Here is a 15,232-nt window from a genome sequence, read left to right on the forward strand (position 1 = left end):
TGTAATTTATTTAAATAGTCTTCAGGAATATTTCTCCAGGCTTCTTGAAGGATATCTCAAATCTCTTCAGATTTGATCTCTTTGTTTTATTCTGTGTCAAGATGATCCCACACTGCTTCAAGAACGGTTAGGACCAGACCCTTGGGAGGCCAAACCCAACTGAAAAGTGTATTTTGTTTTTGTTTCTGTCTAGGAATGCTTTTACTACTTTGGATCATTGTCATGCTGAAAAATGAAGCCATTGTCAAATACTTTCCAGATGCTCTTGGATTATGAATCAGACTCCAATAGTACACTTCTGCATTCATATTTCCATCCATTTTGGAAAGATCCTCCAACACCAATGGCTGAAATGCAGCCCCAAAACATGACAGAGCCTCTATCGTGTTTTTCAGATGGCTGCAGACACTCACTGTTGCACCTCTCTCCTGACCTTCATTGTACATAGTGATGATTTGAACCACAAGTGTCAAATTTGGATTCATCATACCTTAACACCTGTAATCACAATTTTTCAGCGCAGTTCTTGTATAATCTGACCACTCAAGAACACTTCAAAAAATGACAAGAAAGTCTGACTCATTGGAACCAAAATAAAAAGAAATGAGGGTTGGCTCAAGACTTTTGTGCTGTACTGTAATTACATTTTATGCATGTTCACAGGGGATGAGATGAAGGAAAATGACACATGATTTCATACTAACAGTTACACAGTAGAAAGTGACTTTATCCTTGATAAAGGCTCTCTATAACTTTGTGGTACATCTCTAAGACAACTGGACGGCGAAGCTTCATTGTAGGACCTGGAACAAGAAAATAGTAAATCATTTATAGATTCTCTGCAGTGTGCAACTGATTCGATACAACTTGCACCTGTATTGTGTTACATGGTCTTGATATTATGGTATACCAGCATAAACCTTTATTGTATAGTATTAATCTTTTTTTAACACTGTTCTGCTGAATTTACCCAGTTCTCCTCCAGAAACAGAGAAGTCCTTTCTCAGAATGGTCCATTTTTGTATGCGTTGGGCGTTGGAGGTGGCTGCAGAGTTGACTCTGTCAATCCCCTTTTGAATTGCCTGGTACACTTCTTTGTCTTTTCCACTGGTTATGTCAGACATTTTGCTTGCTTGGCTGCCCAGCTGTCTGCAAAACTCCACAGCTTCCATACTGAGTTCCTCTGTTGGCTCCATGGTTTCGGTATTGCTACAACACTGAAAAACGGGATAAATCCCAACATCATATACATAGAAATTATGACATTAGGGTTAAATTGATCATTGTCACACCTGTAAGTGAGAAAGACATTTAACAGTTCTCTTGTCACTATTCATGCTATGTTGCTGGAGAAATCAGAACAATTACAGCAGATTACCTTTAAGGTTAAAAGCATGGACAAAAACTTCTTTTTGTCTCCAATCAGCATGGCATTGCTGATGATGGGTAGCTCCTTCTTTACTGCTTCTTCTATGGGAACAGGTGGAACATTCTCTCCTCCAGCTGTGATGATCAACTCTAAATGCAAGGCGTAGACAACCTGACATTTCAGCTGTTTGTGACTCACTTCACAGAGAAAGAAGTCTTATTTCTGCCCAGAACACCATGCTCTTTCCACAGTGTGTGTCAGTGACCTAAAATGTCCAGTTACACTCTCACAATAGTTTTGTTTGATGGGATTATGCTACCTTTTATCCTTCCTGTGATGTACAAGAAACCCTCTTCATCAACCTTCCCCAAGTCCCCAGAATGCAGCCATCCATCTTCATCCAAAGCTTCTCTTGTTTTGTCTTCCATGTTGAGGAAACCCATGAAAATGTTGCGTCCCCAAAAGCAAATTTCTCCTGTCCCTTCACAGTCTACATTGGCCAATTTGTATCGACAGCCAGGCACCACTTTTCCACAGCTATAGGTCAAAAAAGGAGTTTTCTGTGTCTTAGACTTTATTACAATTCAAAACATAAGGACCACAAACACAAGTAATTTTTTACAATTCTTGATTCTGAAAAAAACATTATTATTATTTTTTTTTTTTACCTCGGCAGTTTATAAGCTTTTGGACCTGACATGAAGTGAGGTCCTGTGCTCTCGCTCATGCCATAGGCTTCATACAAGCGGATGTTCAGACCCAGGAAAAACTGTACGGTTTCACTACTGATCGGTGCTGCTCCTGAAAAGAACTTCTGACAGCAAGACAGGCCCAGCTCATTCCGAAGCTTCTGCAGCACAAGGCTGTCAGCCACGTAAAAAAGGAACGGTTTTTCATCATCCCTAATAAAATTGCAAATGAAACTTTTGAATGAAATCATCTCTTCTGGGAAAATTCATCTATTTACACGTATATGCACATTTTATAAATAATTATTGAGAATCAAAACTCTACTCACTCATGCGTACACTTTTGATTTGTTTCCTGGCTGACTGACATTGCCCATGTAACCAGTTTCTTTTTCAAATATCCACACTGACTAATCTCCTGTTTTATCTTCTCCATCATTTTCTCCCATACCCGTGGGACACCCATGTGGGATGTTGGGCGAGCCTCCCGAAGTGTAGTTATCAAGCTTCCCTACAGAGCAAATGTGCAAAATGTGAAAAAGAATGGGGGGGGGGGGGGAGACACCATTGTGGGTGTGGGAATTCAGTCTGCACAATACTGCATTTTTACAATATCTTATTCAAATGATTACCTCCACAATTACTAAAATGTTTATTTTTATCTGAGCCATGAAAGTGCACCTATTTTCATGTTAAACATCTTGTAGTACTGAATGCTGTCGAAATGCATATTCTTGTGACACATGTTAGAATCACATGATCAAATATTTTTAACTACTTACCTTTAAGGCATCTGGCTGTGCAAAGTATACCAGCTCACCCCAGTGGATGCCTGTCCAGAGATCATAGATCTGAGCAGCAATGTGGCTGAGAGGCAGGTAACTCACTAGTGACTCCTGTTTCGTGTCGGCTGGCTGCATTTCTCCAGCCCTGCTGGCATGAATGGCCGTCCATGTGATCTGTAAATTCATTCAGTGCAGAAAATTGTTTGTTTTACCTCAAACAACAACACATTTCTGAGGTATTTCTACGTTTTTGCATTTGATCTTCTTCGCTTTCAAGTAGCTTGTCATAGTTACAATAATAAGATTTGTTAATAGACACATTAGGCATACAAGCACACATTGATAGCCACATGAAAGCTTACATTGTCATGACTGAGCATGACTCCTTTCGGCTTGCCTGTGGTGCCAGAAGTGTAGATCAGGACACAGCACTGGTTAGCTCTCTGACTGCTGATAATGTCATCCAATTGTTTTTCAGAAACATCCAGACCCAGCTCCATGAACTCCTCCCACTACCCAAAAGCAGAAATATACCATTTGGAACACAGGCTCAACAGTCATAGTGGTCTGTATCATTTTATGTGCTGTCCTGAGGACTTACAGAGTAGAGATTTGAGATCTTCTGCTGAACCTGTCCACTGTACTGCACTATGGCTTTTAAATTGGGTAGTCTGTCACATATCTGTAATAGCAAGGGAGAAGATGTTTTCGCTGTGGAATCAAACCCACTGCATGTGCATATCATTGTATAGTACCTGCAATATCTTCTCCAGTTGCTTCTGATTTTCTACCACAATAATGTTGGCTTTAGAGTCACTAGCCACATAATGGCACGCGTCCGGTGAGTTTGTGGCATAAATTCCTGTCATTATTCCTCTGTTACAGATGTAGGAGAAACAAAGAAGTTATTGAATGTCTCACTGCAACAGGAGAAATACACCTATATGGTATTTATGTGCAGTGATTGGCTGAGTTTGATTAGTGCTTAATCCAGGTCCAGTTGTTGATGTGTAATGTGTGCTTCTCACCCTGCCATGATTGCACCGACTGCAGAGAAGAACCATTCTGCTGAATTGAATCCTAGTATTCCCACTCCATGGAATCGCTCTAAACCCAGCTGCACACATTAACAAAGTTTTGGACTTTTCTTTGTAAAAGTCTGATCATTGACAGTGTAGTCTAGCACGTACCTAAAATGAAATTAGTTCTTTTGTTTAATATACCTTTAGAAAGCTCTTGGCTGTTCTCCGGCACAACTGGTAATACTCTAGGAAAGTTATCTTTTCCCATTTGTTGTTCTTCTTGCTGGCAAGTGCATGCTTGTTTCCATATTTTTCAACTGAGGATTTAAACAACTGGTGAACTGTGTTGGGTTCCTCTGTACATCCTTCTTCTATTCTCAGCTTGACTGAACCTCTAGCATCAGTGGTCCAAAGAGAATGGGCTGGAGCAAGAGGTGTGCTGGAAAATGCCTGACTTACATCTATTTGTCCTGCGATAAGAAAAAAAATCATATCTGAAATGCAAATGCAATCACTGGGCACTAAAAGTCTTCTTATTCAGTGCTCATAACTCACCTATAAAGGTGAGCTCTTCACTATCTGTCTGCGTGTGTTCCGTAGTCTTCTGAGCTGGCAACATCACACTGAAACACACAGAGGAAACACGGGCTTCAAGCACACTCGCACGCACTCCACCTCAAATTCTGGCAGGGGTTTCATTTTAGCTTTGTTGATCCAACACAATGCCGGGGCTTTGCCACAGGAAAAGCCCCTTGCTTTGTTTGTCAAAAAAAACAACAACTGTCTGCTCCCACTCGTCAATATTGTTGTCATGGTAAATGGGGAGGAGCCATTGCAAATCAATATAAAGACTGATCCAAACATTGATCACATTTCTCTCCCAATTGAGATGACAATGTATTCAAAGGACAAAAATAATCAAAATCAATTCAAATTAACACATCTGGATGATTCTGGAAAAGCACATCCTTGATCACCATAATAAAAACACACATGAGTAAAATCTTTTTGAGGAATTGGGACTTGTGGACTCAGTGCCAAGGTTGGGTGCAAAACTATATTATAATATGAGGAACATTCATTCAATAACTCTGGCAGAAGTGACTAAGTGGTTAAACCATCACCACATTTATGCACTGTGCATGCATGCTGGTGAAAGTATTAGAAGCTATCTTACAGTTAAACTGTTAGAAAAAAGGTGAAGGCAGGTGAAAGAAACCAAAAAGCAGTTCATCTTAAGTTGCTTACCTATCCTCAAGTTGATGATCGACCTTCTTTTCCATTCTGAACTTGCTCAAAAATGCTGCTTTCAAAACTTGGACGAACGTGATTTATGGGAATATACTGGATTAAGAAAACAAAAAAACACCAAACAAACTTGCAGTTCAGCAAGCCTTCCCAAGTCGCTAAAGGTTGTGAAACAAACAGGAAAGACCATGTGGGTAGTGCATTGGAATCAGTTGCTCAAGAACATGTCCTGAATTCAAATCACCTTCGCTTTTCACATGTAAAACAGCCTTTCCCAATTCACACAATGACACGTTCAAAACTTAATCACACCACTCTGCATTTAATTTTAATCAAGCTTAATGCACATGAGTTACAGGGTGAAACAGGCTTTAGCACTCCTAAAAATGTAATAAAATGTGGAATTTAGGAGCACCTAATCTGCAATAAATCTGTCAATAATAAACAACAAGTATACACATTTGTAGCTCACATAACAAATATTGCAGTTATTTGGGATGGAGTATTGTTTCTGTTTTGCCAGACGTGTGGGTGTAATTAAAGAATATTCTAGAGAAGGTTATATAACATTTACAAAGCAGGCTGTATCTTATTAGAGATCATACATGCTATATTTGTTCCTTTTTTTCTTGCCCTTGCCCCACTGGACTCATAGAGACATCTAAGGCAATGTAACCATTCGAAAAAGTAGGTCACGCTATATAAGAAGGAGATCTAGTAACCTCCACCCCTCCCTCGTCCCCCTACTCGGGTCCCTTCTAGACTCCTCTCTCTCCGCCAACGAAACATCCGGTCCCGCTTCTCGAAGCTCTCCAGAAAGTTCTGCACTGCAAAGCGGCTATAAGTACCTCCCACTTTCGCTCCGCACTCTCACAGCAAAGGCGACTCAAAGCTTGGTAAGGCAGCATCTGGAAAGTAAGGCATAAAGACTTCAATTTAGAATAATAATTATCATTGTCACGAAGAAATACCAGCAGTTTCATTTAAGGTTGACTATAGCTAAGGCGAATATGGGCGACATCCGTGTGTCTTTTAATGCCGGTTGTATTGCTTTCCCGTAACGTGTGAGGCATACTGAAATTTAGCAGTCCGTTATCGCTGGGTTTAACGAGATAAAACAGAGGTTAGCCCCTGTTTTGCAGCTAGCGTGCGGTTTGCTATTTGTTTAATATCAGCTGTCAGTGTGTTTCAAGCTGTAACCTTGTGTGTAACGTGTTCGTGGTGTGTGTTATTTCCTCTTTAGGACAGTCACCATGGTTCACGAAACCGGCTACTACGATCTTCTGAGTGTCGAACCCAATGCTTCACAGGATGAAATCAAAAAAGCCTACCGAAAACTTGCCTTGAAATATCATCCTGACAAGAATCCAAACGAAGGAGAGAAGGTGAGTTTTAAACGTGTTTTATTGTAGCAGTTCAGCCGTTTACGTGCTATTGTTAAAGCCGCTTCTAATTTTAAACCGGCTACTTTAAAGACCAGTTGGAACTTTCTGGAATGATCTATGCGCAGCTGACTGCGTGTGGCTACAGGAAGACCTGCACGCTTGAACTGACTTGATGTTTTTTGCTACTGTGCGAAAGTAATGTTTAACATTAAATGTGTTGTTATTGTATTCTATTTTATTCATCATTTATGTGACTTTTTTAAGTAGCATTGTCACAACACAAGTCGTACGTTAAGTAAGCCTAATAAAGGGTCGAAGCAAATAAACTAACACAAGTTATAATCGACTTACTATGACCTTGATGACTGAAAATCTACACAAACTCAAGTTATAGCTTTAGTGGAGTCACTCATTCTCGCTTTTAAAAGTAATTCAATTATTTGTTTTATATCTGCAGTTCAAGCACATTTCTCAAGCATATGAGGTGCTGTCAGATCCAAAGAAGAGAGACTTGTATGACCAAGGAGGGGAACAAGCCATCAAAGAAGGAGGGATGGGTGGCGGAGGTTCTCCGATGGATATTTTCAATATGTTCTTTGGAGGTGGAGGACGAATGCAGAGGGAGAGAAAAGGTGAGGTGGCTCATTGAGTTTTCAAGCTAGATGCAGTTTGAAGTGATGTGTATTCCTGGCATTTATAACATGAATGTTGTGCTTTTTTTTATTTATTTGTCCTTTAGGGAAGAATGTAGTTCATCAGCTTAGTGTCTCACTAGAGGAGATGTACAATGGTTCAACAAGAAAGCTCGGACTCCAGAAGAATGTAATTTGTGAGAAATGTGAAGGTGAGTACCAGCTTAATTGGAGAAAGAAAAATACCAGTGTTTGGAGTAATAAAGATATTTAATTCCTTTTTTCCTTCTCATCATAGGCTATGGTGGCAAGAAGGGTGCTTTGGAGAAGTGCACAAACTGCAAAGGAAGAGGAGTGCAAGTCCGGGTGCAGCAGGTGGGACCAGGCATGATTCAGCAGATCCAAAGCATGTGTCCAGACTGTCAGGGACAGGGCGAGAAATTTAACTCAAAGGATCGCTGCAAGAACTGCAATGGCCAGAAAGTAGAACGCAAGAAGAAAATCCTTGAAGTTCATATTGACAAAGGTAAAGCTCTCACCTATCTGAGACATTTGTATTATAAAAATGCTTTTCTTGTTGTTTTCAAAAGCAAGTTTAGCTAATGATGCGTCTCTTGTGCAGGTATGAAAGACGGTCAGAAAATTACATTTCATGGAGAAGGTGACCAGGAGCCTGGCCTGGAACCTGGGGATGTGATTATTGTGTTAGATCAGAAGGATCACCCAGTTTTCCAGAGACGGGACAATAACCTAATAATGAGGATGGACATCAAACTTGTCGAGGCACTGTGTGGATTCCGGAATACCATTCAGACTCTAGACAACAGAACGCTTGTTATCAGCTCACAACCAGGTAAGTGTTTGAATTCAGCTGGCCTTGAGTGCTGGCTTTTCTGGTGACCGATTGTGAACAATGGTAATATAGATTCCAATTTTTTTTTAATTATTTTTTTTTTTCTTCCTTCAAATCAACAGGTGAAGTCATTAAGCACAATGACGTCAAATGTGTTATGAATGAGGGCATGCCACTTTACAAAGAACCTTATGAAAGGGGACAGCTTATTATTCAGTTTCAGGTAAGTTGAACATCATTTCAACAGTGTAACACAATTCTGGATTTAAATTGAAGCCACAGGGTGGGAAAACGTTTTCAGCTCACTTGAATTCATTTAATCCTGCAGGTGGAGTTCCCAGAGAAAAACTGGCTCCCAGAACATCTGATGTTCCAGCTGGAAAGACTTCTTCCGCCCAGAGAGGATGTGATGGTCACAGATGACATGGAGGAGGTAGAACTAAGCGAGGCCGATTTGCAGTCACAACAGAAACACTACAGTGGTGAAGCTTACGAGGAAGACGATGACAATCCCAGAGGTGGCGTCCAATGTCAGACACAGTGATTGTAGTCAAAGTCTATATGCAGAGCATGTGGGTTTTGTTTTGCAAAAGGAAAGGTTTAACCCATGCCTTTGGTCCCTTTCACACTGTAAATTTGTGACATCACATTTAAAACTGTTGCCAATCCCTTTTTTTTTTTTTTTTTTTTTTTTAATTAAACTCGGGACACAAATATGCAAGTGGAGAAGGGTGCACCTAAAGTTGTCAGTGGTTTGTTTGTTTTTGTGCATGTTATGTTCTTTTTAAGTGTGTATTTTGTTTGTTTTCCGAAATTTACAGTACAAATTTCTTCATATGAACCTAAATGATGACTTGTATGCTTTCTGTGAAGGTGAAATTCAAGTCAAATGCTTTTTTTGTACAATAAATACCCAGAATGCTTAAACTTTTTTATTGCTGTCTTTATTTACTGAGATTTGCGTATTAAATTCTGCCAGTAATTTTTTTGTCTACAAGTTAAAATTTGTATGATAACTAGTCATTGGACACCATTTAATCAATGGAAAGATTTATAAAAAGGCACTGCTTAAATTCAGTCATTAAGTTTCCAATGTCCATCTAATGTTGCTTCCTCCTAAAAGAGCAACCTGTGGAACAAAAAACATAATTACTTCATCTGTTTTCACATCTCATTTATGCGCAGTTAAAAGGCCCCAGTATACCTGCCACTGGTTGCATTGCACAGCAGTGGTAATGCATTACTGTTGCATCTAATTATGCTTACTGTAACAGCAGGCATCTGCTGCAGTATAGTGAGCCCACAGTATAACTACCTGATAACACCTCCACATCAGAGCTGATATGGAAACCAAAAAAGTATGACATATAAGACTATTCTTCTTTCAAAGGTTCTTTTTTCCCCGTAATGTTTTTCAAATTGTTGCAATATCTCTGAATCTGAGCTCCTTTACTGTTATTAAAACATCAGTAAAAACCACCACAATTGTGCACTAGTCTTCAACTCGGCTGCAGGGGTGATGACAATATTCCAGATTACAAAAAGCACCACTGGTAGAAATGGTGGCTTTGTTGTACAGTACGTTTTGCCAGGTGCCACACAGCAGGTATAATGGTGCCCATACACTTACGATCAAGTATTTACATCTCTATTGGTACAGAATGTTCTGGATCTTTTACCCTCTGTTAGTCTGGCCTTTCCTCCTTTGGGCTGGCACAGCACTGTTGAGCATCCCACACAAAGTACCACAGTCTGTGCATGACTGAACACAGTGGTGATCTTGTAGCAGCCTGCAAAGAAATGGTGTTAAATATTTACTGTTACATTTCTGTGATTGCCATATATGTAAAACGTGATTAAAAGACAGCCATGGAACGTGTGAATAAGAAATGGCTTAAAATCACAGCAGCTGCATAACTTATTACTCTTCTATGAGGACTTGGGAGTACATGTGTATTTTCAACTAAATTAGATCCAATCAAATACTGTATTTGTGTGGGACACATTGCTAACTGTAAAGCAGATTTTATGTGAGCTTCCCAACTCCCTTTTTAAGTATATACATCTAGAATAAAATTACTTAATCTTTTTAATCACAAGTGTTCTCCTTCTTACCCCAATAACCTTTAAAACTATTATTTCAGTTGCCGCTCTGCATAGTTATCAATTGCCTTTCAGTGCAAATGAATCATCAACTGGCTCATGACATTTTGAGCTATAGTCAAAAACAAAAAACAAATACTGAGAGTCGTCAGTCACCAGTTTCACTGGGTTTTTAGAGGTTTCTGAGCCTTTCCTTTTATCTCTGCCAATTTCACAAAAATCTGCTTAGATTGTGTTTTTTGGTGACTTGCAATTTTCTACCATGGCCGTAGTAGGCAGCAAAAGACTGTAGCATATAAACCTGCAGGAGTGTGCTACTTTTCTTCCCAGTTGCTTTTGAAAACTAGATCCAATCAAAATGTGAGACACTATGTCCACATGTAGGATCAAAGGAAATAATAAAATGCTGTTAAGACCCACATAAAGAGGGACATCTGGTGACCATATAGTATAAACTTTATTGTATACCTGGGCATTTCACGTCCATAAAGTAGGAGTTGGGACTCTGAACAAGTCTTTTCTTTTTATGTTGTCGTCTCTCATGGTCAAGTGACGGGTGGAGAAGGTCTCTGGCCAACTGAAATGAAGGGAAAGGTCCAGTCAAATAAGTGGGATAAACCGTGTTTTAACTTTTTAGCTCGCTTTGGTAAACCTTCTTTTAAACACTAACTATTGCATTTACATCTTAAGTAAGCACCACAGTTGTTCGTGTGTACTACAGGTGATTCGTTAAACGCAAAAAAATGCAGTCGTGAAAGTTTTCAGGCGATGACTACTTTTTGGTCCGACATGACTACGTTATAAGTTACATCACACAACTACTAGTTACATACCACGGTGTTTCAGCAAGTAGTCGCCACCCGTCGTCGGCTATTGTTAGCTAGCTAACCCCCACTCCATGTGTTGCTGCTGCAACAATGTCAACAACACAACTGCGAGGTTTCACGGTGTAAACACGGTAGGACATCGTCTCTGAAATGCACATATGGACCTACCATGTTGAAAAAAGCATACAAATTAATACGAAACTTTGTAACTTACAGGCATTTTCGCTGTGCAAATCTCTGCGCATACGTGCGCCGATTAAACAGATAGCATCTCAGAGCAGAGCAGCGGGGAATGACTCGCAATCATACAGTGTGCTGAAAATGGTGAAGAGCATGTAGAAAAATAAAATAAATAAAAAACAGAAAAAATAAAACTTCCAAATATATTATATATATTTTATTTTCCCCCAAAATATATAATATTTTAGTATACTAAACATTTATAATATCTTCGTATTAGGGTTATCACTTAAAAAATAAAATTATATATACACTAGTCAAAGGTTTGGGCACACCTTCCCATTTATTTATTTTTTTCTTTATTTTCATGACTATTTATGAAGATTGTAGATTCTCACTGAAGGCATCAAAACTATGAATGTATTGAACAATTATGTATTGAACAAAAAGTGTTAAATAATTCATATTTTTATATTTTAGATTGTTCAAAATAGCCACCGGTTGCTTTGATTACTGCTTTGCATACTATTTGCATTCTCTGAGCTTCATGAGGTAGTCACCTGAAATGGTTGTCCAACGAGATGTTGAGCACTTGTTGGCCCTTTTGCCTTCTCTCATCCCAAACCATCTCAGTTGGGTTTAGGTCAGGTGACTGTGGAGGCCAGGCCATGTGGCCCAGCACTCCATCACTCTCCTTCTTGGTCAAATAGCCCTTAGACAGCCTGGGGGTGTGTTTGGGGTCATTGTCCTGTTGAAAAAGAAATGATGGTCCAACTAAATGCAATCTGGATGGGATAGCATGTCACTGCAGGATGCTGCGGTAACCATGTCAGTTCAGTGTGCCTTCAGTTTTATATAAATACCCAACAGTAGCACCCCCACACCATCGCACCTCTTCCTCTGTGCTTCATGGTGGGAATCATGCATGTAGAGGCCATCAGTTCACCTCAGTTGGGATATGTAAACCCAGCGGACAGCAATATCAGGAAGAAGGCGCACAAGAAATCAAAAGTACCAGGGGCATTAGGAGCATTTCCAAAACTGGAAGTCTGTGTCCAGAAGTGATGGTTAAAATCTAATTGTCCCTTTAAACTACAAAGCCCCACAATGCCAAGCGGGAACTGACGTCACATTTCTCGGCACCGGGCTGTCGCTAGTCTGCCCGGGTCTGCAACAGACAGCTGAGGGGTTTCCAGACGGGGGATCCCAGCTTCATTGCGGCCTTATAATATCGAAACGCAGAAGTCTGAAGTTTATTTCAATGGCGAAAACGTACGATTATCTCTTTAAACTCTTGCTTATCGGAGACAGCGGAGTCGGCAAGACATGTCTGCTGTTCAGATTCAGCGAGGACTCCTTCAATACCACCTTCATATCTACAATAGGTGAGTATTCTGCTGACGCCCCCCAAGGATAAATCTAATAAAACGAATGCCGGCATCCACATAGTCTTGCGTTTTACTGCATTGATCTGTCAGTAATAGAAGCTAGTGAATTTTTTCATGAAAGTAAGGAGAAGGACAAACGACCTAAAAGGGAAATAACTGCATATGAACCAGACAATAGGAGTGTGAGACTAATGGATAATGCTATTCTGTCCTTGAAGACTCGGATGCCCTAGCAGGGTTAAATACAGAATGAAATCAAAGCCACAGTCAAGACTTTTGACTTCTGTTACACTGTAGCCTTTATGCTGAAAACAGTATTGTGATAATTATGTTATAAACCTGATCGGCGCTGCAAATTTACACTGCAGCTATTTCTGCTTATTCCTCAAAATATGTTCCTCTAAAACGTGACACGAGATCACATTTTACCATTAATTGCAGAAATGCCTGGTTTCCTGTGTATGTGAGGCATGTGACAAACTGGATAGTGTAAGGTAACCGATTAAGCTTACGTGGCTCTTACTTGCTTTAATACAGGAATAGACTTCAAAATCAGGACAATAGAGCTGGATGGAAAGAGAGTCAAACTTCAGATATGGTATGTGTAATTTGACTGAGCTTTTTCCCTTTTTTTTATTGGAAAGTCTGACTGACCTGCACTTTAACCTGCTGCCTGTGTTGTTGATTTGATGTGTAATTAGGGATACTGCGGGCCAGGAGAGGTTTCGCACCATCACTACAGCATACTATAGAGGAGCAATGGTTAGCTTTTTATTTCTCACCATGTTGCTATATATCTACCTTACCCTTGCACGTCGGGGTTCATAAATTGTTATTATTATTATTTTCCTTCCCAGGGTATCATGCTGGTCTATGACATCTGCAATGAGAAGTCCTTTGAGAACATAAAAAACTGGATTAGAAATATTGAAGAAGTGAGTTCCAAATTTAGTTATATTATTAGTATTTTTTTGCAATTTAAATTCTGTGATTGTTAATTATAAGTAAATTATAGTTGTTTTTAATACTCATAGTATCATACTTTAAATAACCATAAATAATGAGTCTTATTTAATTCTGCCAGCATGCCTCGTCTGATGTGGAGAAGATGATCCTGGGCAACAAATGCGACATGACTGACAGGAGACAGGTGTCTAAAGACAGAGGTGAAAAAGTGAGTCTGAAGCTAGTCGTTACCAAAAAGCAAGCATCAAGCTAATTCAGTTGAAGTTATTGCAATTTTCAGCGTTTGGCATAAATATAAATCTATGTTTTTATTTCACCTAGCTGGCTATTGATTATGGAGTTAAATTCTTGGAAACCAGTGCAAAGTCTGGCTTGAATGTTGAAGAGGTAAGCTGGATGTTTTACCCTTTACCATAAAGCATGACTTACACACAGTATATGGATGTGTAATATTTATTTTGTCTTTTATGTCACACAAGGCTTTTTATACCATGGGAAGAGACATACTGCATAATCTGAGCTCAAAGTCGGTAAGTTGAAGAAAGTTTCATTAATTAGTCGCTATCCCGTACTTTGTGTCACAGTCTGTATTTACATTTCTTCACCGTCAACTCTTTTCTTGTAGACTGACAACAGTGCTGGAGGATCAGGCAAACCGGTCAAGATCACAGAGAAAAAGTCGAAGAGAATTAAATTCTTCAAGTGCTCGCTCCTCTAAGCTGCTCACGTATGTGGCGTGACATTGGTGTTTTGGAGGGTTTCCGCCTTTTGGCCTTCCTCGCTGCGGAGGCGGCCGTGGTCATATAATCATGGGGCCTTATTGCCAGCTGGACTTACAGGTTCAGGGGAGGCTGAGATGCTACCCTGATCTGCTGACCAGACGAGGATCAATGACGAACGAGGCTTTATATGTGTTCATGCAAAAAGACTGATGCATGAATATCAGCAGTGGTTTGTAGCTCACCCTGCAGTGCCTGCTGACTGTGGACATGTCTGTAGGATGTCTTAAAAAATATCTGTTACAAATATTGGTCTCATAAATGGTAAATGAAGTATTTCATACAACGTAGCATCATTTTATACGCCCTACCTATTGTTACATTTACTATGACGATGCTGTAAGATAATCATACGGAGTTTCAGAATTGGTTGTAATTGTGTGAATTCATATATGTTAAGATTGTGGTATCCAGTGTTAATGCCATCATTTCTAATTGCACATGTGTGCCTATTTAAAGTCACAGTATTGCAATAGAAAGACAAAAATATGTAAAGAAAAAATAGCAACAACAAAAGAAAAAACAACCTACTGTTTTTTTACTTATTTTTAATAGAACCTTTATTTGTACAGGGTTCTGTGTCAAAACAAAGCTGTGAAAGAGTTTGTTTCTTGGAAGCTTGTACTTAATACATATTGTTACACAGTTGTCAGTATTTGCATGAAAGCTGTAGGGAGACCTCAGACTATTAAGCACACAGTATCTGAAATAGAAAATGTTTACAGACAGTATTTGAAAAATGTTGAGCATATATAGGAAGTGAAAGTTTTTGCTGTTCACATATTTTGTGTGTAATCACAAGTAGCAGTTGTGTTCTTGCTTTTATTTCCTCTTGAGATTGTAGACACAGAGCACTTTCCCTTCGCGCGTCCAATATGAAAACACAACGACTGGAGAAAGCTGTAATGTGAATGATAGTCCTTGTAAACTACTGTATGTTACATCAGTGAAGAGTAAAAATGGAAAAGAAAGTAGATCTTTATGGGAATGTTGATTTTTTTTTTTA

At 39.4% G+C, this 15,232-nt stretch overlaps 4 protein-coding genes across 6 annotated transcripts; 2 read left to right on the top strand and 2 right to left on the bottom strand.

Moving 5' to 3' along the window:
* Nucleotides 1–606: 606 nt before the first annotated feature.
* acsbg1 (acyl-CoA synthetase bubblegum family member 1) lies at nucleotides 607–5,766 on the bottom strand. Its single transcript, XM_026175885.1, has 14 exons — nucleotides 5,114–5,766; nucleotides 4,421–4,488; nucleotides 4,067–4,335; nucleotides 3,872–3,960; nucleotides 3,599–3,719; nucleotides 3,445–3,525; nucleotides 3,206–3,355; nucleotides 2,841–3,017; nucleotides 2,388–2,569; nucleotides 2,038–2,271; nucleotides 1,689–1,906; nucleotides 1,379–1,518; nucleotides 971–1,217; nucleotides 607–803 (listed from the first exon to the last, which is right to left on the bottom strand). The coding sequence occupies exons 1-14, from the start codon at nucleotides 5,146–5,148 to the stop codon at nucleotides 727–729; spliced, it is 2,088 nt and encodes a 695-aa protein (XP_026031670.1). The 5' UTR covers nucleotides 5,149–5,766; the 3' UTR covers nucleotides 607–726.
* A 160-nt stretch (nucleotides 5,767–5,926) lies between these two features.
* Nucleotides 5,927–8,910, top strand: dnaja (DnaJ heat shock protein family (Hsp40) member A). Of its 2 annotated transcripts, none has more exons than XM_026175886.1 (8): nucleotides 5,927–6,009; nucleotides 6,357–6,498; nucleotides 6,956–7,130; nucleotides 7,238–7,342; nucleotides 7,429–7,656; nucleotides 7,753–7,983; nucleotides 8,106–8,206; nucleotides 8,312–8,910. In XM_026175886.1, the coding sequence occupies exons 2-8, from the start codon at nucleotides 6,367–6,369 to the stop codon at nucleotides 8,525–8,527; spliced, it is 1,188 nt and encodes a 395-aa protein (XP_026031671.1). In that variant the 5' UTR covers nucleotides 5,927–6,009; nucleotides 6,357–6,366; the 3' UTR covers nucleotides 8,528–8,910. The 2 variants fall into 2 exon arrangements, with proteins under 2 accessions (XP_026031671.1, XP_026031672.1); XM_026175887.1 differs by having other exon boundaries at nucleotides 5,968–6,028.
* On the bottom strand, nucleotides 8,911–11,226 carry rps27l (ribosomal protein S27 like). 2 transcript variants are annotated; one of them, XM_026175888.1, is made up of 4 exons: nucleotides 11,128–11,226; nucleotides 10,555–10,663; nucleotides 9,663–9,773; nucleotides 8,911–9,112 (listed from the first exon to the last, which is right to left on the bottom strand). In XM_026175888.1, exons 1-4 carry the CDS (start codon nucleotides 11,131–11,133, stop codon nucleotides 9,084–9,086), a joined length of 255 nt encoding a protein of 84 aa, XP_026031673.1. In that variant the 5' UTR covers nucleotides 11,134–11,226; the 3' UTR covers nucleotides 8,911–9,083. The 2 variants fall into 2 exon arrangements, with proteins under 2 accessions (XP_026031673.1, XP_026031675.1); XM_026175890.1 differs by lacking the exon at nucleotides 11,128–11,226 and adding an exon at nucleotides 10,920–11,095.
* Nucleotides 11,227–12,236: 1,010 nt separating this feature from the next.
* Nucleotides 12,237–15,200, top strand: LOC113026766 (ras-related protein Rab-8B). Its single transcript, XM_026175891.1, has 8 exons — nucleotides 12,237–12,478; nucleotides 13,019–13,079; nucleotides 13,183–13,243; nucleotides 13,339–13,416; nucleotides 13,566–13,655; nucleotides 13,769–13,834; nucleotides 13,927–13,977; nucleotides 14,073–15,200. The coding sequence occupies exons 1-8, from the start codon at nucleotides 12,355–12,357 to the stop codon at nucleotides 14,163–14,165; spliced, it is 624 nt and encodes a 207-aa protein (XP_026031676.1). The 5' UTR covers nucleotides 12,237–12,354; the 3' UTR covers nucleotides 14,166–15,200.
* The last annotated feature ends 32 nt before the right edge of the window (nucleotides 15,201–15,232 follow it).

The sequence above is a fragment of the Astatotilapia calliptera genome, chromosome 7 (genome assembly GCF_900246225.1).
Source record: "Astatotilapia calliptera chromosome 7, fAstCal1.2, whole genome shotgun sequence".
In the NCBI taxonomy this organism is placed as follows: Eukaryota; Metazoa; Chordata; class Actinopteri; order Cichliformes; family Cichlidae; genus Astatotilapia; species Astatotilapia calliptera.

What these genes read in the sequence shown, in the direction of transcription:
- rps27l (XM_026175888.1), bottom strand. An exon ending in TATGGACGTGAAATGCCCAG is followed by an intron (nt 9,774 to 10,554) that starts GTATACAATAAA and finishes ATTTCTTTGCAG; the next exon opens with GCTGCTACAAGATCACCACT. An exon ending in AAAGGCCAGACTAACAGAGG is followed by an intron (nt 9,113 to 9,662) that starts GTAAAAGATCCA and finishes TTTGTTCCACAG; the next exon opens with GTTGCTCTTTTAGGAGGAAG.
- LOC113026766 (XM_026175891.1), top strand. Translation starts at nt 12,355, where the DNA reads ATGGCGAAAACGTACGATTATCTCTTTAAACTCTTGCTTATCGGAGAC. An exon ending in CATACTATAGAGGAGCAATG is followed by an intron (nt 13,244 to 13,338) that starts GTTAGCTTTTTA and finishes TTTCCTTCCCAG; the next exon opens with GGTATCATGCTGGTCTATGA. An exon ending in CTAAAGACAGAGGTGAAAAA is followed by an intron (nt 13,656 to 13,768) that starts GTGAGTCTGAAG and finishes TATTTCACCTAG; the next exon opens with CTGGCTATTGATTATGGAGT.
- acsbg1 (XM_026175885.1), bottom strand. Translation starts at nt 5,148, where the DNA reads ATGGAAAAGAAGGTCGATCATCAACTTGAGGATAG. An exon ending in TGAAGAGCTCACCTTTATAG is followed by an intron (nt 4,336 to 4,420) that starts GTGAGTTATGAG and finishes TTCTTATCGCAG; the next exon opens with GACAAATAGATGTAAGTCAG. An exon ending in AGATCTCAAATCTCTACTCT is followed by an intron (nt 3,356 to 3,444) that starts GTAAGTCCTCAG and finishes GCTTTTGGGTAG; the next exon opens with TGGGAGGAGTTCATGGAGCT.
- dnaja (XM_026175886.1), top strand. Translation starts at nt 6,367, where the DNA reads ATGGTTCACGAAACCGGCTACTACGATCTTCTGAGTGTCGAACCCAAT. An exon ending in TGTTATCAGCTCACAACCAG is followed by an intron (nt 7,984 to 8,105) that starts GTAAGTGTTTGA and finishes TCAAATCAACAG; the next exon opens with GTGAAGTCATTAAGCACAAT. An exon ending in AGCTTATTATTCAGTTTCAG is followed by an intron (nt 8,207 to 8,311) that starts GTAAGTTGAACA and finishes TTAATCCTGCAG; the next exon opens with GTGGAGTTCCCAGAGAAAAA.